General features: G+C 43.5%; 1 protein-coding gene across 2 annotated transcripts in view; it reads right to left on the reverse strand.

Annotated features, from left to right (window-relative positions):
• Map2k1 (mitogen-activated protein kinase kinase 1) overlaps window positions 1–23,561 on the reverse strand; it is a 66,468-nt gene extending 42,907 nt beyond the window's left edge. Inside the window, exon 1 of one of the 2 annotated variants that reach the window (XM_005075560.4) lies at window positions 23,140–23,561. In XM_005075560.4, the coding sequence (XP_005075617.1) occupies window positions 23,140–23,219 (80 nt within the window). In that variant the 5' untranslated portion in view covers window positions 23,220–23,561. Of the gene's footprint in view, window positions 1–11,854; window positions 11,884–23,139 lie in introns of those variants that run through there. The other variant, XM_040739429.1, reaches the window with a different exon arrangement.
• Window positions 23,562–24,194: the final 633 nt, after the last annotated feature.

The raw sequence follows: 24,194 nt of genomic DNA on the forward strand, positions 1-24,194 counted from the left end.
ACTTTACTCTTCAATAGCAAATTGCTTATTTTTTATTCTGTTTTGCTTGAAATACAGTCTCACTCTATAACATAGGCTGGCATGGAACTTACTTTGTAACCCATGCTGTCCTCAAACTCAGGGCAATCCTTCTACCTCAGACTCCAGAGTGCTGGTACAAGAGCAAATTCTGAGGTAAGAAAAGAGAGTTGAGTTTTGAATTGGGGGCCAAGGCTCTTATAGGAAGCAGCATGGAGCTTGCAGAGCAGGAGACTTAGAGACGAACGGAAAGCAAAGAGCACAGTACCCAGGGACAATGAAGATGATGTGGGACAGAATGAAGTCAGTTAACACAATTGTGTGACCACAGGAAAGAAGAGTAACAGTGACACTAGATTTCAGGCAAATGAGGAAGAGAAAGCTTTGTGGTAGGGGGTTGTATAATGAACAACCCAGCTGGACTTTGTCCTCCATGGGAGGCAGCCTGTAAACCCATACAATTCCTGAGTAATAGGTGTGTCTGTTCTTCATGTATGTCCTAATGATTTATGCTGAGGTGACTCACGCTGAATCCCTAGAGAGCCTACTGAAGAAGTAACAAAGGAGAAGGGTTGTCCATAGCAAAGGAAAAAGGCCAAGCAGGCAACTAGTGAACTGGGCTTTGAAGTAAGAGTTATCAGCAAAACTGGCAGAGAATGTCTGGTAAGCAAACTTTTTTGCAGGTGTCCCAGGTATTACTCTTTGTGTCTCTTCTTTTGGCTGATCTTGATTATTATCCTTTTGATGTAATAAAATTGTAATTTGAATAGCAATCAGTACTTTTCAGCAATCTATAATTATTCTATGAAATTCTGGAACCTGAGAAGGTAATGAGAGCACTGAATTTGTAGAACTTGGGAACTCCCAAGCTTCCAGGCGATGTCTAAAATAAAAGCAGTCTTAAAGACTATGCCCTTAACCAGTCAAGTATAGCCTAAATTTGTATAGTTATTGCCCAAAGTTACCATGGGACAAGAGTATTCTGATCTACTATTGTAGCCATCTAAGATCTGCAGGCTTACAATTCAGAGTGACACACTGTGTGCCTAACAAAGTAGGCCAGGAATTTGTAACAAAGCCCTGAGGCAAAGAATGAAAGAGGAAGGCAAATAAGGTAAAGATCAACTCTGCCAGCAGCTGGGTATCGGACCTGGAACAAGTGTTCTCTGGCGGTAAGCAGAAGGACAACCTTGCCCTGTGGCATGGGAACCGCTATGAGCATGTACAGAGAATAGGAAGGGGTGTGTTCTGAGGGAATACTTAGGTAAATGCATTGGAGAGGTGATTTTGCAGAAGGTGGACCTCATCTAACTTCTTGAATTCTAAAATCACAACCAATGTAGATTCTCAGAAGCAATAAAGACAGATCAATAGGGAGGAGAGAATGCAGTAATTGAGATTACAAAGCAAAAGATAATAGTCCACTGCATATTAAACTTGAGATACTAGCTGTGGGAAAAATAAACTCCAAAATCAGTACAACTTGCATTCTCAGGACCTTGGTCACTTTGGGTCAAAATTTTACATGGTCTGCTTAGCATCAAAGAACCACATTCTTGAAGCAGAGATGACAAGACCTGTCCTCTGAGCTCTTCCTCTTTACTTCCCCTCCCACTTCCTTTTCTTCCAAAGGAGAAGGGCTTCATTTACCCACTGCTTTGCCACATCCTGCCTCTCCACTACTTCCTGGGAGACGCCTGGCTATTCTGAGAGGACCATTAACTCTTTCAGGCCCTATAAAATTTTAACCATCATGAGAAAATATAAATAAGAGGTGAGAAAAACATTCTAAGCAATGTAATTATTTAAGTTAATGTTTTGTTTTTGAGACAGGGTCTTGCTATGTAGCCCAGGCTGTTCTGGAACTCTCAACCCCCTGCCTCAGCTTCCTGAGTGCTGGGATTATAAAACTGTGTCCCACCAAATCTGGTAAGAGGAAGACTTTTAATCAAGAAGTCTTGCTGGGTGATGGTGGCACACTCCTTTAATCCCAGCACTCAGGAGGCAGAGGCAGGTGGATCTCTCTGAGTTTGAGGCCAGCCTGGTCTACAGAGGTAATTCCAGAACAGCTAGGGCTATTACACAGAGAAACCCTGTGTGTGTGTGTTGGGGGGGGGGGGTGTCCTAGATCTGGGCATGGTAATTTATCTGTATTTCAAACACTCATGGAGCTGAAGCAGGATTGGCAGAATAAGCTCAAGGCCAGCCTGGGCTAAGTAGCTGCCAAGAATACAGTGAAACTCTATCAATAATAATTAACAATAATAATTAAAAATTTAAAAACAATAACAACAAAGCACCAAAACAAACTTTTAAGATGTCAAGAGAAAATAGAAGGAAATTAATTCACTCGGGGCTGTGGCCTCTAATAATGAACAAAGACTGCCCTTATTCATTTTTAACTAAATAGATCATAAAGCTTTCCCTATCTTACAGCAGAAGTGAAGGGCAGGCAGTGGGCCAGAACAGAAACCAGGAGTCCTGCTCTCAGAGAAACCAGGAGCCCTGGATCTCAATTCAGGTCTTCACCAGTCCCAAACCAAGTAAGTACTCAAGTCTCTTTGGCCTCGATCTCTTCAAGACCATACAAGGGAAGGAAGCCAAACCATTATTAGTATTTCCACCTCTAACATTTTAAAAGCAGATGTCTACAATCAAGGGAGAAGGAATTAAAGGTGTTAATGAGAAAAAAATGATTAATATAACTCTGGATCTAAAAATTGCCTGGCTCAGGGAGTTAAACCTTATCAGTCTCAATTTATTAAAGGGTAGGAGGCTTGGTGGGTGGGAACCACAGCTACCTACAGTGAAATTAAGCTGTTCCCAAATGAACACTGCTGAGGTGTGATCTACCCAGAATGTTAAGCAACTTACCAGCAGCATGAAATCACATTACCAAAACTGTGTTGTTGCAAAAACTTAACTTTCCCTCAACTGTGATTTGCAAAGAGGGTGCAGAGCTGAGAATACTGTGTCTGTGGCCATCTGTCCTATCCTAGTCCCCAGAGAGGCGTGAGGGGGAGTGTGAAAAGCCACCAGGTGCCATGTAAATTCAGCCACCAATGTCACATATCCATCATGAGCTCAGCATTTGCAGGTTGCTAGGGATAAGCAGGAAGCCTGGCCTTCTAAAAAGGCTTACCAATCCATTCAAGCCTTTCAAGCCTTCCTTGACCCTCACTTTATGCCAGGCATAGCACTGAGGATATGCCACAAAATAGTGTAGATGCCACCACCAGTACATTCTTGCCAAATGTCTCCCCCTCTAGGCTAGGAAGGAGCTGTCTGCTAAAGAGCAGCAAAGAGAACTATGTATGGGTCCTCTCAATGGCCTGTATGATATGCACAAGTCCTGCAACAAAAAACTGCTTCCCCGCCGGGCGGTGGTGGTGCACACCTTTAATCCCAGCATTCGGGAAACAGAAGCAGGCGGATCTCTGTGAGTTCGAGGCCGGGCTGGACCGATAGCCTCCAAAACAATACAGAGAAACCCTGTCTCGTAAAAACCAAAAAAAAAAAAAAAAAAAAAAAACTGCTTCCCCATCTATCAAGTAGAGTCTACAGCCCTATCTTTACTTCATCTCAAGTCTTGTTCAGTCATCAGCACAACTTCTAAATCAGATCCCAGGTGCTTCAGTTGACTCTGAAAAGTCCCCAAAGGCCCAAGTGTGAAAGGTGTAGCCTTCACCCTGTGGTACTACTGGGACGTGATGGGGGCAGCCCATAGGTAGAAGGCCATATCATGGGAGGTACCCACAAAGGAACCTGTCAAACCCCATTCTCTTCCTTTTCTCCTTTGATTTTTGATAATAAAGGAAGCAATTTTACTCTGCCATGTGCTGCCATCACTATGTGCTGCCTCACCAAGGCCCAAAACAACAGCAGCAATCAACGGACTCAACATTGTAGCCTCCCTCCTCTGTCCCTTTTCCCTTTCTCTATTGTTGTGGGAGGAGGGGACCAGGTCTTATTATATAGCACAGGCTGACCTCAACCCCTCAATTCTTCGGCCTCCACCTTCTGATTATCCAGTCTTCTTTTCTCTTTATGAATTCTGTTATAGTGAAGGAAGTTGACACATACAACAGGGAATGTGTTACTCATTGAAGGCAAAAAAGACAGGGCTGCCATAGCTCAGCAGATAAAGGTGCTTGTTGCCAAGCCTGACCATGAATTCCATCCCTGGAAACCATAGAGTGGAAGGAAAGAACAAATTCCTGTAGGTTGCCTTCTAACCTATATACACACTGAGGATCGCATGCATTTGTACATAAATAAATGAACATAGTGAATGTGCACAGGTGGTGCTCTTAATGGCTGGCTGCAGCTGAAGGCATATCCTGTCAGAACCCCAAGGACAGGCCAGTACAGATGATGCCTGAATACTAACAGACTAGTCTATGTATCATGCTATAGATCAGTCAAGGCTACTTAGTGAGTTTTTAGGGGGTGATGAGCCAGAACCAGTGACATGGCTCAATGGTTAAAACCACCTGTCATGCAAGCATAACAACCTGAGTTCCATCCTCAGAACCCACAAAAGGTTGGATGCAATAGCTCGTATGCATAATCTTAGCACTCCTACTGTGAGATGGGAGGCAGAAACATGAGACTCTCCCAGAAGTTCATAGGCCAGCTAGCCTGGAGTATATAGAATAGACTCCCAAAAGCTGTCCACTGCCCCCCAATGCAAATTGTGACATACAAGCCCACATTCACAAACACATCATACACACAATTTGTTTTTAATAAAAAAAAAGAAGAGAATCATCCAGTCTAGACTTCCCCAAGCCAGCGCCAACTGTATGGACTGAAGTGGGATGGGTATGCACAGAGTAGATGATCAGCAAAACAAAGGTCTGGCATGGATTTACCAAAAGATGACCTACAGTTTATTCTGACATGGATCTGGGTTTCAGCCCTCACTGAGGGTGTCAAAGGAGCCAGAGTCCTTTGAGAAAGATGTTTAGATGAACCTTACGCTGATTCCCAACATCTAGCTTCAGTCCCTGAGTTATCATCTCCCAGTTCACAAAGGTCAGTGACTGCCCTTCCTCACTGTGCCTCCCCACCCAGGTGGATACATTCATGCAAAGCCCAGGAAATCCTCCTTAAACTGTGAGAAAAAAAGCTGAGCTTCCTGGTGGTGCTGGTCAGGCAGACAGCCAGTCAGCAAGGCCAGGAGCAATCTATATTAGGATGCACTATGCAGTTGTTTCCTAGGCACCTTTTGAAGACTCCTGTTTCACTCAAAATAATTCTTTTGCTTCCTGCACATCACAAAAAAATTCCAAGTATGTCCAGTGTTGTCTCTATTCTGAGTCTGTGTGGCTAAAAAACAGGTGAAGAGTTCCAGCACTGGAGGCTCTCTGGAAAGTGGGAATTCTCTCTCAGCTCACCTGAAGGAGAGAATAAGGCCCCTGGGCTGAGTCTGGCATGCCCATTACCATCAGTCCTGTTAATCACAGAATGCTGCTGACACCAGAATCTAAGAATCCTTTCTGTTGAAAAAATTGTTTTAACACCCATTTTACAGATGCAGAAACTGACTCAAAGATGTGAAAACACATACCTAAAACCACAAGGATAGTTAGTAAGAAGCAGATCCCAACTCACACTTAAGTTGGCTGGAACCTTCCTACTGTGCAGCACCAGCAGAGGCTGTGCCACTCAGAACACAGATTCAGAACTTCTTTTACCCTTCTTTCTCTGTCAAAAGATAGGACTACAAAAGGATATCTCTAAGGCTCCTTCTGAGAATAAAATGTAATCTATTCACTTGGAACTTAAAAGTATGTTAAATGGTGACCCATCTGATCTACACCCTTAGAGACAAAGTCATGAATGTCACCACCACTCTCCAGAGAAACAGCCTGGGTGCAGGATGGTCAAGTGTTGAGTTAACAGCTATACCAGGGAGGAGCACCAAGCACACACCTCACACACAGCACCACCACTCCAAAGGCCTGAAGACTGAAAAAGCTGAAGACTTTTAGACTTCTCTGACAAAATGGCTAGTCTGGATTCACGTGAACCACAGAAGCGAAGGTTTGTTCTGAATCCTCCTAGAATGCTAGACTTTGCACTGAACAGCCTGCACCCACACAAGTGCCACCAAGCAAAAAATGTCATCCTCCTCAGACCATCTCAAAGTTGGACCTGCTGACCAAACTCTCAGTCTATCTCATCTTTCTAGAAATTAGACAGACCAGACTTCTCAAAACAATGGCTCTCTGGATACTCCACTCTCTAACCACATGATCTAGCCAGATGCCAGAGCTCCTAGAGATTCCTTCCAGCTGTTCCCACCATCACTAAAGTCCTTTCTCTTCCTGTCTTTGTATTCCAGGAAGACACTGTTGTGGATACTCTACATCATTCCAATGTCTCCACTTTAATCAGGGTATACTCGTGCATAAGACTTTAACACTTAAGAAGAAACTCAAAATGTTAATTTCTCAGTTTCCAAAGGGCAATTTTCTAAACCCTGAGTCTGTTAATTACACTGACATTCTAAAAATATTATCTCAGTACAATGCCTCCTTTTTACTCCCACATGCCCATCCCCCAATGCACACACATATATTTCATTCAGACTACCATTTAGACACTGGAGAGTATAATTTAAATGTCTTTAATACCTTGACTAGAGGGACATTTATACATGATTCTTCAACTTACTTTAGAGCTATGATCTAAAAAGAAGCCTTTACTGAATTCAAAGACCAAATAGGCAAATAAATAGATGGCACATACTGACAACAAAATTCAGATAAGAATTTAAAATTCATTCACTTTGTCCATAATATCTGCATTTTAAAAACTTGTGAGACAGGATCTCACTAAGTAGCCTTGACTGACCTATAGCATGATACATAGACTAGTCTGTTAGTATTCAGGCATCTGTACTGGCCTGTCCTTGGGGTTCTGACAGGATACTCCTTCAGCTGCAGCCAGCCATTAAGAGCACCACCTGTGCACATTCACTATGTTCCCCTTAAAAGGGCCCTGCCCACCACCCATCCTTTTCTCTCTTTCTTTCTTTCCCTCTCAGTCTGTCTGTTCCTCTTTCTCTCTCCCTCTCTCCTGCTGCTCCTGTCTCCAGAGGCTGGTCTCCCCCTTCCCTTTTCCCTTTTTATGACCCCTTTCCCTAATAAAAAACCCCTCTGCTTGAACCCTGTCGCATGAGCCACTTTTCTTAAGCTACAATACAAGCAGCATTGACATCCACTAGCCTCTGTCTGCCGAGTGCTGAGATGTAAAGCATGCACCACCACAGCCAGCCCCATTTTTCAGTTTTTATCTGAACTCCTTTTAGGGTCAGCCATGGTGACACATGCCTTTGGTCCTAGCACCCAGGAGAAAGGGGCAGACCAATCAGAGTTTCATAGTGAGTCCCTGTCTCAATAAATAAATAAGTAAATAAACTCCTTTTAATCCATCTTGCAAGCCTGTATCTGGTATATTAGATGTGTACCTAATATCAGTTCAATGTGCATTAAGTATCTTAATCTTTAATAAATTAGAAGGTCACTTAATTTTGGAGCTAGGTGTGGTGGTACATGCCCATAATCCCAGCACTTGGTAGGCTGAGGCAGGAGATTAAAAGAAAAACAAAATTCATTGTAATTTTGGTCATAATCTAAATCTATCTGATCTACACAAATGCCATGTATATCGACAAGTAACACGCAGCTGCTAGTATTTGAAACAGAGAAACCTCTGTCATTTGAACTGTTTGGAAGCTGGTCTTGTTTGGAAGACAGATGGTTAGCAGCTGCAAGTTCAATTACAAAGTGCCTGGAAGGAAGGCCGAGAAGGAAGCAGAGGGATCCAAGTGCCACTTCATATATTAAGCATGGAATTCCTTTCCAACAAACATCTTTCATTTCCTTGGGGGAAGCCAACCCGGATATGCCCTTTGAACTTGTGAGAAAAGCTTCTGAAGAAAGAATCTAATTATACATAGACTAAGTGAAGCTAGAGACATAGAAAAGTCACTCCTTTTAAACATCTCCATTCTATGATTTGTGTTTTAAGAGAAAATGGAGGGCATGGGAGACTCCACTGTGCACCCAGTGTGTTGGTTGAATATGTTGTTTCCTTTTCATCCCTCGGTCTGTCCTTTGCAAAATAAAGGGCAAAAATTAACTAAATTAAACTGACTGGCTTCTAGACCAGCACTCACAGACATTATGTAATGCTGGAAATGGTCTACATGTATGCTACCCAAAAGAGTCTTCATAGTGGCCATTAAGCCGTTTAAAGGTGACTAGTATAGCTGAGAAACTGGTATCTAAACTGTACTGGATTTTAGTTAAGTTAGATATAAATAGCTATATGTGGGTAATATCTAGTTTTGAATAGTACAGCTCTACAAAATCCTCCTGGGTTTTACACAGTGAGGTGAGCGATGATGTTAGACTAATGCAGACCTAAGTTCTAAACCTAGACTCACCATTTACCAGAAATTACTCGGTTTCCCTGAGCTCCACATCCCCTCCTGGTATAAGAAACCCTGATGACTGTCCTTGTAGGATACCACTAACTAGAGACCAGAGGTCCTCAGTGAGTGCCAGCTGTTTCTCCAGTTCCCCTTTAGCCTTTGGACTCCATCCTACCAGCTTTCCTGCATACATCCATTTTTATTACCTTGCAGACTGAAAGCTCAGGTTCTCACACACAGCCCTGTCTATCAGGAAAGCAACCAGCCCAAAAGTTATCCCAGGCTCACAGCTGTAGGCAAGCTTCTGGTAATGTTAAGGCTTGGTACCTCCGGAACCACTGACTTCCGCTCACCCTCTGTCCCCTTTGCTTCATTTGGTCAGCAGCAATTTACACTCCTCCTGTGACTGCTTATCAAGCTGAAACATGATTCAGTGCAACCAAAACACCTGTTGCTTGTTTCTATACTTTCCTAACTAACTCCCCTTGCCTTTCCCTAATAGGGATGGTATGGCATTTTTATATGGAAAGCCTTAGGACTGTTTCTAAAAAATTACCTCACTCAGAAATAAGAATGCAACAAATTGCATTTATGGCTAACCCAGGAATAACTTAGTAATTGCTAATTTAGTTAATTTTGTCTCTTAGGCAAAAGAGACTGTTGTAGAAGTATGTTCCAGTATAAGAATAATAAAAGCCAGGCAGTGGTGATGCATGTCTTTAATCCCAGCACTCAGAGGCAGATGCAAGTGATCTCTGAGTTTGAGACCAGCCTGGTCTACAGAGTGAGTTCCATGACAGCCAGGGCTACACAGAGAAACCCTGTCTCAAATAAAACGACAAAAAGAATAATACAAGTGCCAAGGTCTCCATATTAATATAATGTGGTACGAAGCTTAGGTCAGGTATCCATTGGTCTTTCCTAAAACTGAGGCACCAGCCATCCTTGTGGAGACATGCTTTCCTTGGCTTCAATGACTAAGTTTTTATTTTTATTCCATTTATGTGTGTGTCTGTGAGTAAACATGTGCCACTGAGCAAAGTATAGATAGAGTCAGCTCTCAACTTCCACCAAGTGGATCCCAGGGTCATTCAGCAAGGCAGGTGGCCTGAATTGCTAAAACATCTTGGCAGTCTTCAATGACCAAAGCTTATTAGTAACTAAAATAAGCACATAAAATTTTCTGCAATACTAGTAATTATTGGAATGTTAAGTGGCTCTACTCTTCCTGTCTCCCTACACACCACAAAGCCCAATGGGGGAAGCAGGGATGAAAGATAGGTTGGCACTGCGGTAGGAGTTTTGGTGTGGATTTGAATAAGCCATTACACAAAATGTTTACAGTTAGCTAAGAATTCCTGTTAACTTTCTGAAGTCTCATCTGACAAGGGCATTCTCTGAGGGGCTGTTTACCAGAGGGAAGTACAAAAGCAAAGAGGACAGATAACTTAAACTCTGAACTCAATGCAATGAAGGTCTTTCATTTTATTTTGTTTTGTTTATTTTTGTGGTTCTGGGTATCAAATCTAGTAACTCCCATGATCTACTTTTCAAGCTAACTTGGATATATCAACCATAACTCAATTAGAAAGGAAACATAATCACTCTGGATTCACACAAAACTACAAGGGCAACAATGACAGGCTAGTTAGCTAGGCCGTCCCTAAAACTCCCCAGATTTTAAGATTTCACCTAACTCTGGTGTCTAGGTAGATGATTCACTTTATTTCTAAAAAGGGAATGTATCTAAGAGTATCTGAGATACTGAAATTTTCTTGTGAACAGTTACACTCAGTAAGTCAATTTCAGAAAGGTATTCATTTCAAGGGGACCACTGCTTCTACAACTGACATCATAACCCTAAAAACAGGCTCTTCTACTACTAGGGATGGACTAATTCCCCTGTCCTCCATGTCTGTCCTTCCTTCCTTCCTTCCTTCCTTCCTTCCTTCCTTCCTTCCTTCTTTTCTTAAGACAGAGTCCCACAATTCCAGGCTCTGGCTAGCCTAGAACTTTTAGGTAGACTAGGCTGGCTTTGAACTCACAGAGAACTGAGATTAAAGACATGGACTACCATGCCCAGCTCTCCCATTTTTTTATGCTTTATTCCTTTAACCACCTAAGAGAGTAGAATATACAGGGGGCACTTTTTGAAAGATTCAAATGATTACTTGAAAACACTTTTAAAAGAAATTTAGATAAAGTTACCAAATATCAGAACTGGGGAAACTCAGCAACTTTTCATGCTATTGTCTGAAATCATCCTATATCCACAAGATGGGATAAAAGTCCAACTGTCTCCTGCTCCAGCAGTTGGAGGATAACAAGTTCCTTCTCCTCCTTGTTGAAAATCACCTAGAGTGTGAAAAGCGGCAAGGCCCCACCCACCTCTAACAGCCCACAGAACTAATGTGTCCATTCAGTAGAGTCTCTGAAATCATCACTCATGATATTCAGTGTTCCTGAGACTCAAGAGCTGCCCCTGACTCTGCAACCAAGACTGTTGATGGGAAAGCTATATCTTGCAGACGAAGACAACAAATCCAGAAATGAACATACAGTCAATGAAGTGTAATAGACTATGAACACTTCATTCAAATCAAACAAACTATAGCTGATGAAAAGCACAAATTTTAAAATGTTCAATTATAATAGCATCAAATATTAACTCAGGACATGGAACATTATTCCAAAGAAAATGATCAGACCAGAAAAAGAAAGCCAGGAACCCAAGAACACCTAATAAGATACTCATTGAAAATGCTTGAGTTTTCTTTAACCCCATCAACTTAAAAAGAAAAGACTACCCAAACTACTTAAGAGTTGGTTTAAAAATATTTATAAGTAATACATTAAAATATCATAAAAACCAAGTAAGACTGAAAATAAGCAGATGAATAAATAATATTTAATAAAGCCAAACTAGACCATGTGGTAGAAGAAAAATTAACTTCAGCTGATACCTCTCTCCAATACACTAATCAATCCCACATGGGACAAAGGGAGAGCAAAACAGCTAAAAGGAAGCCACGCACTCCAGTTAGTTTGGAGAGGAAGCAAATGTCTAATACTAACGAAAAGTAGTCTATCCCATACACATGGCATACTTGTAAATTATTTTTCTTAATAATAAGCATATTTGGGACAGTGTAAGAATCATATAACTTATAAATTTAAAATCAAAGCACAAGCTAGGAATTGTGTGGCTCATGCCTGCCATCCCAGCAGGCTAGGTAAGGTGATCTACTCCTGGAGGCTAGTCTATACAAGATTCTGTCGATTTCAAAAGAAAAAACAAATGGGGGAGGGAATCAAGCACATTTTAGAAAGGGGGGTTCACATGTGACTTATCCAAATGTTTAGCTAGTAAACAACACGACCCCAACCTACCTCTCCAGCTTCATCTCCTGTAACCAGCTGAGATGACTGTTTCAGAGCTGACAGCTTATTCCCTCCAGACACATCTCAAGCTTCCCTCTGGCGTGAACCACTCGTCCAGCACTTCCTGCCACGCCCCTCCTCCATCCCCATGGAAATCCTAGCTATCCTTCAAGATCCAGTTCAAATGTCATCACCTCTCATCTCCCGGATGGAGATTTGGTCTCCCTCCCCAGGAGGGGTGCTACACGGCTCTCGTTGTAACTGTTCTTTGGGGGTACTTTTCTTACTCTGCAGCCATTTTTTTTTTCCTTCACTACAGTCACCTCCTCCCTTTCCATATAACATCTAAAGATCCTTAGAGGCAGAGATTCTCTTACCCATTTCTGAGTCACCTATGGACAGCCAGCTCCCAGCACAGAACATTCAGTAAGACCTCAATAAATACTAAACTAACATGAAAAACAGAAAATAATTCTATTTCAAAAATATGGAGAATAACTAAAGGAAGGCAACTGGCTTTTTAAAGTAGCCCTTACACTGCCTGTGACTGTCAGGAAACTATTTAAGAAAGAAAAAAAACTACCCCAAAAAATTCCCAAGTCTCAGGGGCTGGAGAGATGGCTCAGAGGTTAAGAGAACTGACTGCTCTTCCAAAGGTCCTAAGTTCAATTCCCAGCAACCACATGGTGGCTCACAACCATCTGTAATGAGACCCTCTTCTGGTCAGCAGACATACATGTAGAACTCTGTATACATAATAAATGAATTTTTGAAAAAAAAAATTCCCAAGTCTCAAAGAAACAAATTGGTTCAAGCGTGTGTGTGTGTGTGTGTGTGTGTGTGTGTGTGTGTGTGTGTGTGTGTGTCTGTCTGTCTGTCTGTCTGTCTGTCTGTCTGTCTGTCTCTGTGTGTCTATGTCTGTGTGTTTTCAAGACAGGGTTTCTCTGTATTGCTTTGGATCCTGGATCCTGTCCTGGAACTCGCTCTGTAGCCCAGGCTGGCTTTGAACTCATGAGGCTCCATCTGTCTCTGCTTCCCAAGTGCTGAGTGCTGAAACTAAAGGCATGTGCCACCAACACCTGGCTCAAGCTATTTTTGTAGTAACAAAAGTAGCAGGATTTGATGCCTGTGATTTCTAGGGTTTGGTGGTGGTGGTGGTGGTTTTTTTTTTTGGGGGGGGGCTGGTTTTTGAGACAGGGTTTCTCTGTGTAACAGCTCTGGCTGTCCTGGAACTCACTCTGTAGACCAGGCTGGCCTTGAACTCAGAGATCAGCCTGTCTCTGCTTCTGGGATTACAATTGTACACCACCATGCCCAGCATGATTTGGTAAATTTATATAAAAGAAAAATAAAATGTATTGGTTCGAAGACATTTACAAAAGTACGTTAAATAATAAAACCCTGAAAATCATGGCTGTGCTGCATAGATTTATGTCAATTTGACATAAGCTAAAGTCATCTGAGAGGCGAGAACCTTAATCAAGAAAATGCCTCCATGATCAGGCTGTAGGCAAATTATAAGAGCATTTTCGTGCATGCGTGTTCTTTTTTGGTTTGTTTTGGTTTTTGGTTTTTTGAGACATCGTTTCTCTTTGGAGCCTGTCCTGGAGCTTGCTCTGTAGACCAGGCTGGCTTCAAACTCAAAGAGATCCGCCTGCCTTTGCACCATCCATGCCTGGCAAGGTTTTTGTTTTTTTAAGTTCTGTGTAGCTCTGGCTGTCCTGGAACTCACTCTATAGACCAGGATGGCTTCGAACTCAGAATCTGCCTGCCTCTGCCAAGTGATTAAAGATATGCTAACACCAACTACCACAGGGCATTTTCTTAATTAGTGATTGATGGGGGAGGACCCAACCTATTATGGGTGGGGTCATTGCTGGGCTGGTAGTCCTGGGCTCTATAAGAAAGCAGGTTGGGCAAGCCATGGAGAGGAAGCCAGTGAGAGTAAGAAGCACTCCTCCATGGCACCTTCATCAGCTCCTGTCCCAGATTCCTGCCCTGTATGAGTTGCTGTCCTGACTTCCTTCAGTGATTGGACTAAGGATATAGAAGCAAAATAAACCTTTTCCTCCCCAAATTGCTTTTGGTCATGGTTTTCATCACAGCAATAGCAACCCTAAATTAAGACAACGGCACACATCTTCCATCACTGTACTATGGAAGCAGAAGTAGTTGGATCCCTGTGAGTTTGAGGACAGCCTGGTCTACAGACTGAGTTCCAGGTCACTCAGGGCTATATATCAAGACCCTTTCTCAAAAAACAACCACAAAAAGAGAGAGGAAGAAAGAAAGAACCTGGAAATCACCTAAATGACCAAGGAAGTCACATTTGCATAGAAAGCCAAACTTTATCACATCTACTCTTCAGTCAACTAAAGTGGCAAGTGTAATGAGAATGTCCATGTGTAAAAGCAGGGCAGTCATCAACTATTTCAACCAATTAAACCAGACATGCAGACACACACCTATAATCCCAGCTCTTGGGAGTAGGAGACAAAGGATTCTAAGTTTGAGATCACCTTTAACCACATGATTTGACCCTGTTTCAAAGCAAAAGATCTAAAAAACACTGTCTTGGGGAAGCAAAATGGCAGACTGATGACCTGAGTTCAATCCCTGGGCTCCACAAGGTAGAATAAGAGAACCCACTCTGATAAGTTGTCCTTTGGCCTTGTGCGCGCGCACACACACACACACCACAGAGAGACAGACAGAAACAGAGACAGACACACACAGAGAAAGAATAAATAATAAACAAAATTGTTAAAATAAAAATTCACAGAATAAGTATAAGTGGAGAATCTGATGGGTGCAGGTTCTTTCTTTCTTTCTTTCTTTTCAGACAGGTTCTTTAAAGAGTGCTTACATCAAGATTTCTAGACTATCCTGAAAAGTCAACTATATAGAGAAGAGAAAAAGCCACTGCCCTTGTCCAGGCTTTGTTCAGCTCTCCATCCCCTACTTAATCCGACTCCTCTCTGACATCAAAGCAGGATGCCTCTGACAAAGACAGGGAGAAATCTGAGGCAGGATCAACATTTTCAGATTTGGCCCTTTACCAGGCAGGACTCAGAACACCTGCTCTTTTAAAAAAGAACTCCATTCATCCAGGCAGGAGTTAACTCAGCAAACAGGTATATCAGCCTCCAAACAGTTCTCTTGGGATCTGGGATAAGGAGACTAGGACATCTGACTCTTTCTGGGCAGCAAGGACATGGTGGGTCCTCCCGAGCGAAATTCCAGATTTCCCTGAGTCTTCCAATAGGAGCTGTGATCAACTTTGCTGACAATACAGGTGCCAAAAATTTGTATATCATCTCTATAAAGGGCATCAAGGGATGACTGAACAGACTTTCCTGCTGCTGGTGTGGGTGACATGGTGATGGCCACAGTCAAGAAAGACAAACCAGAACTAAGGAAAAAGGTCCATCCAGCAGTGGTAATTTGACAATGAAAGTCATATAGAAGATGGGCCGGGCGTTAGTAGCGCACACCTTTAATCCCAGCACTCGGGAGGCAGAGGCAGGCGGATCTCTGTGAGTTCAGAGGCCAGCCTGGTCTACAGAGTGAGTTCCAGGACAGTCTCCAAAACAATACAGAGAAACCCTGTCTCGGAAAAAAAAAAGAAAAGAAAAGATGGGGTGTTTATTTTGAAGACAATGCAGGGGTCATAGTAAACAATAAAGGCATGTGCAGACTTGTGGCCCAGGACTGCATCCAATGCAGGCAGCATTGCATGATTCTCCAGTATATTTGTAAAATATACTGAAGAAGAGGAAGAGGAAGAAGAAGAAGAAGAAGAAGAAGAAGAAGAAGAAGAAGAAGAAGAAGAAGAAGAAGAAGAAGAAGAAGAAGACCAAAAAAATAAATAAGTACAGCTCAAGCTGTGCAGTGGTGGCAATCATCTTCAATCCCAGCATCTAGGGAGGCAGAGGCAAGTGGATCTCTTGAGCTCAAGGCCAGCCTAGTATACAAAGTAAATTCCAGGACAGCCAGGTCTACATACACAGAGAAACCCTATCTTGAAAAACAAAAACCAATTAAAAATAAATAAATAAATACAACTCAACGAGAGGAAACCATGCCTGGTACTGGAAATTTAGCAAACTTCCCAGGGCTAGTGAAGTCATGGATCTTGAAGGACCTACAACTGCTTTACTAAGACACCATAATCCCTAACAACAATGTAAATACTGTCCTTATACCCTCAGAAAAGTGTAGTCCTCAACCTTCATCAAGAAAACAACTCTTTGCAACAGAAAGAATATTATAGAAAACCACAACCAATCAAAATGCAAAATTGTGGAACCCAGTCTCAACGGATATAACTAAAATACACACACCTAAAGTTCAGGAAACATTGTGGAAGAGGGAGCAAAAAGATATTAAGAGCCAGATGACCAGAGAGTTTGCTGTGGTATCCTAGTAATGTCAGAAACTATACCCCTAAAGTCTTGCCAATATGACTAAACATGAGCTGAACAAGAACACCAATGCACGTGCTAAAAAAAGTGGATGCAGGCAAAGCCCATGAGGCCTCAACCCTCCACAAAAAACAACAGGCACCAGGCGGTGGTGGCACATGTCTTTAATCCCAGCACTCAGGAGGCAGAGGTAGGTGGATCTCTGTGAATTCCAGGCCAGCCTGGTGTACAGAGCAAGTTCCAGGACAGCCTCCAAAGTTACACAGAGAAACCCTGTCTCCAAAAACTACAACTAAGGAATGCTAAGAGAGGGAAAAAATAGTTTTCTCCAGGGAAAAGCACACCAATTGGTTATCCAATAATCCAATACCATTGGGGGGGGGGGTGTAAAACAACAGGTAACAAAAAAAAGAGACCACGAAACATATGGGAGGTTTTGGAAGGAGGAAAGGGAAAGGAAAATGATGTAATTATACTAATTATAATTATATTAATTGCAAAAAGAAAACAGTTTTTCCAAGACAGGGTTTCTCTATGTAACATCCTTGGCTATCCTGAAACTAGTTTTGTAGACCAGGCTGGCCTCAAACTCACAGAAATCCACTTGCCTCTGCCTCCTAAGTATTAAAAGCATACTACCTGGCCCAAGGAAAAAGAATTTTTTAAAAAATGCTGGGTCAGATGGTAGCAGTGCACAGCTTTTTTTTTTTTTTTTTCTTTTTCTTTTTTTGGTTTTTCGAGACATGGTTTCTCTGTGGCTTTGGAGGCTGTCCTGGAACTAGCTCTTGTAGACCAGGCTGGCCTCGAACTCACAGAGATCCGCCTGCCTCTGCCTCCCAAGTGCTGGGATTAAAGGCGTGTGCCACCAACGCCCGGCCAGCAGTGCACAGAGTTCTTCTCAGGCCTACCTCATTGTCTTCTCATTTGTGGGTTTTCTGGGTTTAGTTTCTCAAAATGCAAGATTCACCATGTTTGACCCAGACTTCAAGATGCTGACAGAATCAAACCACCCACACTAAGGAAAGGTGTCAAGGAGTTTGAAGGGCTCTAGTAGGTCCCAGCACAGGAACCATGGATCTGCCCTTCCCCCATTCCCTTTGCCTTGCTAAACTGTTACATTACATTCCTGAAGCAGCCACCCGGTCTATTCCCTTATTTGGCCACTTCTTCCTCCTGAGGTTAACCACCAAGGTTCGCTACCAAAATATTGAAGTCCAGCAATGAAAAGTCCCCTTTTTGGCTACCCTAGTTATCATGCCAAAATAAAATTTAATACCTCATCCTAACAGGGTGTCCCCGCCCTCCGTTATTAACTGCCATTTGCCTAGAGTCTCATCTGTGTCCTCTCTTTCCAAAGGCAGTCCTTTGTCCCTCCTGGGCAAATATCCCTTTTTCCTTCTCCCTTGTCCTTGTCTCCTGTCTTTGTCTCTTACTCTCTGCCCTTTGTCCCTATAGGGCAAATAAGAGAACTTATGCTGAAAATTTGGACTTGGTGTGTTCTAGTCCTTTCAGAGTTTGTGGACGTGAATGTTTGTTCTTTTTCCTTTGCAACAGATCTCACTTGAAATCCTAAACTCATTCTTCTACCCTCACAGTGGCTGAGAACTGAGCATACAGCACTAAAGCAAGTTTGGTCTTCTCAACTCCAATGACAGCACACTACTTCAAGAGTATTGCCAACCCAGAGGCCCACAGAGGTGTTTCCCTATTAGGTAAAGGGGGGGTAAGGATGTAAATAAAAAACTGTATGAAGGCTGGGTAGTGGTGGGTTTTTCTGGGTAACCTTGGCTGTTTTGGAACTCACTCTGTAGACCAAGCTGACCTCAAACTCAGAAATTCCCCTGCCTCTGGCCCCTAAATACTGAGATTAAAGATGTGCACCACCATGCCTGGCATACATTTTCACCTTATTTACAAAACTAGATGCCCACGTTTTAAATAGTTCTTTCCTTTCATACTCAACTCCATAACTGCCTTTGGAAATATAGGCTTCTCAGGCCCACCAGTAATTTAATGCAATGTGGTGACCAGGACACATTTTGAATGGCTGCCTCCAGACTGAGAATGTCCATCACAGTACTTCAGGTGACTGCAATTGTAAAAGAGGTGCAGTTACCAACCATGGTGACATGGATATATACATTGTGACTTTTGACCTGTTTTTTAATGACTATGGTTTGCCTACTCATAACTGCTATATCTTAGAACTCATCTCTAGATCGAGTCTTCCTTGTAAAAATATGTTGTTTGACTACTTTATTGTGTAAAGTAGCCTATGAAATACTCCTGCACTTCGTAGTTTCCCTCAAATAAACTCTCATTTTAGATGTAAAAAAGTAATAAATAAAGTACAATAGAAAATATTAAAGAAAATAAAGGCTGGATATGATGGCACACACTCTTAATACTAACATTGAGAAGTGAGAAGCAGGCAGATCTCTGTCAGTTTAAGGCCAGCCTGGTCTACATCTTGAGTTCCAGAACAGCCAATGCTGCATAGTGAGACCCTGTCTCAAAAAAAAGTTTAGAAAAACATTGTATAAATATATTATAAATCTTGCTGGGAGTTGGTGGCACACACTTTTAATCCCAGCACTCAGGAGGCAGAGTTCAAGACCAGCCTGGTCTACAAAAGCTAGTTCCAGGACAGCCTCCAAAGCCACAGAGAAGCACTGTCTCGAAAAACCAAAAAATATATATATATATATATGTATATATATATGAAATCTTACTGACCTGTTGATTCATTCACCAATTGTGTATCTATGATGCCCTAGGTAGGTATTATTCTAGTTTCTGCTTACAAAGTGTTCAATCAGAAACAGAAATCCTAGTTCTTAATTTTTAAGGCATAAAGGATTCTCAAATTCCTGGTTTTAAAAAATTATAGTTGGGTGTGGTAGTCTACACCTTTGATTCCAGCACTTAGGAGGCCAGCCTGGTCGGCAAAGTGAGTTCCAGGAGAGTCAAGGCTACACAAAGAAACCCTGTCTCAAACAAACAAACAAAATTGTAAAATGGGAACTGTATCCTTTTTTTTTTGAGACAGGGTTTCTCTGTGTAGCCCTGGCTAGACCTCAAACTCACCAAGATCCACCTGTCTCTGCCTCCTGAGTGCTTGGATTAAAGGCAGGCACCACCACTGCCTGGTTTGGAACAGTATCTTAATGTATATACAGGACCCTGAGTTCAATCCCTAGTACAAAAACAAAACAAAACCAAAAAACCACAAAGAAAGTCTCATTAATAGATGATGAGACATGGGGAAGGGACATACTTTAAGGAGTCTGTGAGGACCAGGATTTTTAAGCTAATGTAACAACTGCTTCTTCCCTAGTAAGGAAAAGAAAAAGGATAGAGATTAATCACAAAGGAAACAGCATGTACAAAAAGCCAGGGAGGAGTACAGCCCATCTCTGGAGGAAGCAAGAGAGGGCAGGAGAAAGAAGCCACAGGAAATGTGGTTAGAGAAGGGAGGGGTAGGGGCACAGGCAGGGATAGAGGCACAGGCAGGCAGCTCACTCCAAGTTCCTCAGCCCAGCATGAGGAATTAGGACTTTAACTGCAATGGAATCAAGTGGGGAAAAAACAAAGCAATGACACAACCTTATTTCTAATTTATTTCATTATAATACTTAGGAGTCTAGCAATATACTCGGATTTTTTTTTCTTTTTTTGTTTTTACGAGACAGGGTTTCTCTGTATTGTTTTGGAGGCTATGGTCCAGCCCAGCCTTGAACTCACAGAGATCCGCCTGCCTCTGCCTCCCTATACTTGGATATTTTAAGAAAGATATTTCTACAATTTTTTCCCAGGGACCCTAAAACTTTCATAAACTGCTGGGCCCATATAACTAGTGTCTTCCTTGAATCCTTGAATGAGTAAGCACTATGTTAACAGCAACCTTGACAGATTGACACCAAGAATTCATTCACCCATCAATGAGCATTCTCTTCTTCCTCTTCCTTACTTCACATTGTCTTGTTTGAAATCTGCCATGGTGTAAGCACAAAGATCAGAAGCCCAAGAGGTCTCTCTGCTGACAGCCCAAGACAGAAGAGGCTTTGCTTGAGAAACACACCCAGGATGAGATGTGAAGTTGTGTGCATCTCATCTGTCTGTGTCCCACCCCCCCACCTCAAGCCCCAATTAGTGCTAGGAAACAAGGGGGAACAGTCCCTGTTTGTCTCCAGCAGCCTACACAGAAACGTATCCTATTGTCACCCAGCAGTGAGTCATGGAGGTGGATGCAGATTGCATAGAAAACAAGGTTAAAGGGCTGTTTGTCAAGAGGCACCTGAACACACCCATCCACTACCATCAATGGACAAGCCCCACCAGCCTACTCAGCAACCAATAAAAGCATCAGAGGTGGACAGTTTGGGAAGCTTCATTTAATCACAACTACTGTAAGTTGGTTCTGTTAGTAGAACTACTTGTCATTTTAAAAAAAAAAAAAAAAAGCCTAGGCTCAAAGAGCATGGGACTTGTCCAGGCTCACAAACTGCAAGTAACAGAGCCAAGCTTCAAATCCAGCCTGATCCAGCAGCACACAACCTTTGAAGCTAACTACTGTTTAGAACCTCCCAACCCCATCCAATTTTTCCTGCCATCAACTCAGAGATAGTTTCTTCTTATATTTCAGATTCTACTTCTTAAAGGAAAAAAAAACAAAAAAACAAAACACCAGGCTGTGGTAGGTAGCACATGCAAAACTACCAGCACTTGGGGGCAAGGGGCAGATGGACCTCTGCGACTTCAAGGCCAGCATGGTCTACATAGTGAGTTCTAGGACAGCCAGAGCTACACAGTGAGACCCTGTCTCAAATAAAACAAAATTTAATTTAAAAAAAAAAAAGACTATTGGCAGGGCAGAAGTGGTGCACACCGTTAGTCCTCCAAAGCCACAGAGAAATCCTGTCTTGAAAAACCAAAAATTTTTGGAGGTTTCCTGGAACTAGCTCTTGTAGACGAGGCTGGTCTTGAACTCACAAAGAGCCGCCTGCCTCTACCTCTCAATGCTGGGATTAAAAGCATTCGCCACCACTGCCAGCCCCCCCAAAAATTTTTTATGAGTTATTTCTCTGACACTCAGTTCTTTTCATGAAACCTCTCTTCCCTTTCCAAGAGTACAGCCACAATGTCAAAATTAACAAGAGAATGAATGACAACAGGTATTTCCACTTTCAAACCCAAAGACATGAAGGAAGATAAAGTCCTAACCTTTGACAAGAATCCACAGTGAACAAAACTTATCCTCAGGGCTGGAGAGATGGCTCAGCAGTTTAAAAAAATTACAATCTCTTACTGTTTTTGCAGGGAATAAGGGACAGGGTGGACAGGGGACCTGAGTTCAGTTCCCAGCACCCATGGCTCATAACTACCTCTAACTGGTCCAGGTAATCGGATGCCTCTGGCCTCCAAGAGCACCTTCCAGTCATGCACACATATCAACAGACAGACACACATACACATAATTAAAAATAAAATAGTTAAAAAAAAAACAAGCTGTGCTAACCTAACATAGCAGCAACTGCCTGTAATTCCAGTACTCAGAAAGGTAAGTCAGGAGAATTTCAAATTCTTTACCAGCCTGGGTTACATATATAGACCCTGCCCATCCCACTCCACCCTCTCACAAAAACATCTGTCTTGAACATCTGCCTTGTACATAGTTACTGAAGAAATACCTTGCCGCGAAAGGGGATGTAGGGACTCGCTGTTTTAAAAGAGTAAAACGCTGTACATACAAACCGTACAAATGCTTGTAATGCTGCTCAAAGACATGGTACAAGTCAATGGTCAAGAACTACTGCCATGGGTTGAGGAGGACCTAAAGAGATGTGCTTTTAGCAGGTCTTAATAACCCAGCTAAGCTACACAAGTCCATTACCAGCCCTGCCATCACTGTAGAGATAAATGAAAGTCACCGTACCAACAGGTCCCGTGTTATAAAAGCTCAGGGAAAGAGGGGAGTTACAATAATCTCCAAAGGGCAGAATGCCCGAAGCTACTTTCATTTTGTCAGATACCTCAAGTTTCCTGCCCTCGGGTAAAGACGAAGAATTCATCATTTCTAGTTATTTCTTCATCTAGTCTGAGTGTCTCTCCCACAGATGGTACCCAACAGGTGGGTTCAGAAACCCCCCCCCAAAAAATAGCCTTATGAAATAAACTGTCTGTAAGCAACACTGGCCTCTGCAGATACGAAGCACCTTTGGTTTGGTTTCCAAGATCATCGTTCTTAGTCTCAGGTCAATTTCCGGCTCGCAGTTAACTAAGCCTAAGCCAGGAGAAAAACTGGTGAGGGAATAGACTGTTGGATGAGCGGTCAGATGAGGAGAGACTCTTCCCTAGAGAAAGGCAGATCCAAGAAGGCCACGGACAAAGAATCCCAATGTGAGGCAGGTAAAAGCCACGGGGAAGTCTGTGCACACACGCCCCCGCTGGCCAGGCGATCAAGCGGCCACAAGGCCCCACAGGTGTCAAGCACCAAGAGTAATGGGGCTCACCCATCCCAAGTCCACACTCAGACCCCGAGGAGGTCTCAAAGGCGCAAAGGCGACCTCAATTTGCTCTGCGTCCCGTAACAGGCCAGAATCCCAGAGGATGCCCTTTAGCAATAGCTGGGGAGACCATTTAGGTTTCGTTTTTCTTGGGCTAAGATTGATATCGGCGGCCAGGGGCGACAGACAGGGATGGGAAAGGGGGGAATCGGGACTCGCAGGGCGCACGGCCGGTGTGAATCAAGCACGCAATCAGTGCTTAGTCACCGATAGCCCGGCGGCCAGAGTTCCTCGCCCCCCGCCAACCGTACGTGACGGAACCGAGCCTAGTGGTGGCGGCCTCCCGACCACTCCCGATACTCACTCGGCCGAGCTGGTCCCGTTAACCGCCGAGCCATCGGGGGTCGGGTTCAGCTGGATGGGCGTCGGCTTCTTCTTGGGCATCTTGCAGCGGGGAAACAGCCTGCAGCAGCAACTAAGCGGGGAGCGCGCGGCCGCTACTCGCTTCCTCCCTCGGCTCTGCTCTGAGTCGGGACGGCTCTGTCAGCGGCGCGCTGGTGGGACCCTCCGCCCTAGCCACGCGGGGAACCAGCTGCGCGCGCTCGGCGGCCCGGGACTCTTTCGACTCAGAGCACGCGTTCTTTGGGCTCCGGCGGCCCCGCTGAGCACTCCCCGCAGCCCGGCTGTAGCACTAGCCCAAGGAAAAGCGCGGCCACAGCCAAAACCGCACTCCAAGCCGCCGTGCATAGACGTCCCAGTGAGGGACTGGAGGGCGAGGGAGGGGCGGGGAAATAGACAAGCCCCGCCCCAACGGGCTGCAGCGCTTCCCTCACGCCCGCCTGACTCCGCCCCCGTCTCTTCGCCGAGAGCCAATGGGAACTACCCTCAGCGGCAGATGACGCGGAAATACGTCACGGGGACGCGGCGCGCTGGGCTGGGGGCGGGGTGAGAAAAAAACTTCCGGGCGCCCTCTGCTGACCAGAAGTGCCCAAGTGGATGCCAAAGGAGATTCTTGCACGTAGGTCATCTTGCCTCTGCCTGGTGCTGCTTGGCCGCTTTACTACTCCTCTCCTCCCTTAGGCTGGGTCATTTTGACCCAGATAAAAGTACAACATAAATAAAAAAGGACCCCTTTTCGTTTCCTAAGGCCAGACGGAATAGAGTAACAGGAAACTAAATTTATCAAGAGCCAGGCGTATATGCTTTTAATCCCAACATAAGACCCAGAGGTAAACTGATGTCTGTGGGTCCAGCCCAGTTTGCTTTACATAGCAAGTTCAAGGGCAACCAGGGATACATGATGAGGCCATGTCTCAAAATAAAACTTTCAAGAGACTCCTTAAACCAAACTGGCATGATTTTCTATTTTAATGCTACTAAAATGGTGTACAGAGCTAAGAACTCTATGCTGGTGAGGTG

The sequence above is a fragment of the Mesocricetus auratus genome, unplaced genomic scaffold, assembly GCF_017639785.1.
Source record: "Mesocricetus auratus isolate SY011 unplaced genomic scaffold, BCM_Maur_2.0 Super-Scaffold_100691, whole genome shotgun sequence".
Classification (NCBI taxonomy): domain Eukaryota; kingdom Metazoa; phylum Chordata; class Mammalia; order Rodentia; family Cricetidae; genus Mesocricetus; species Mesocricetus auratus.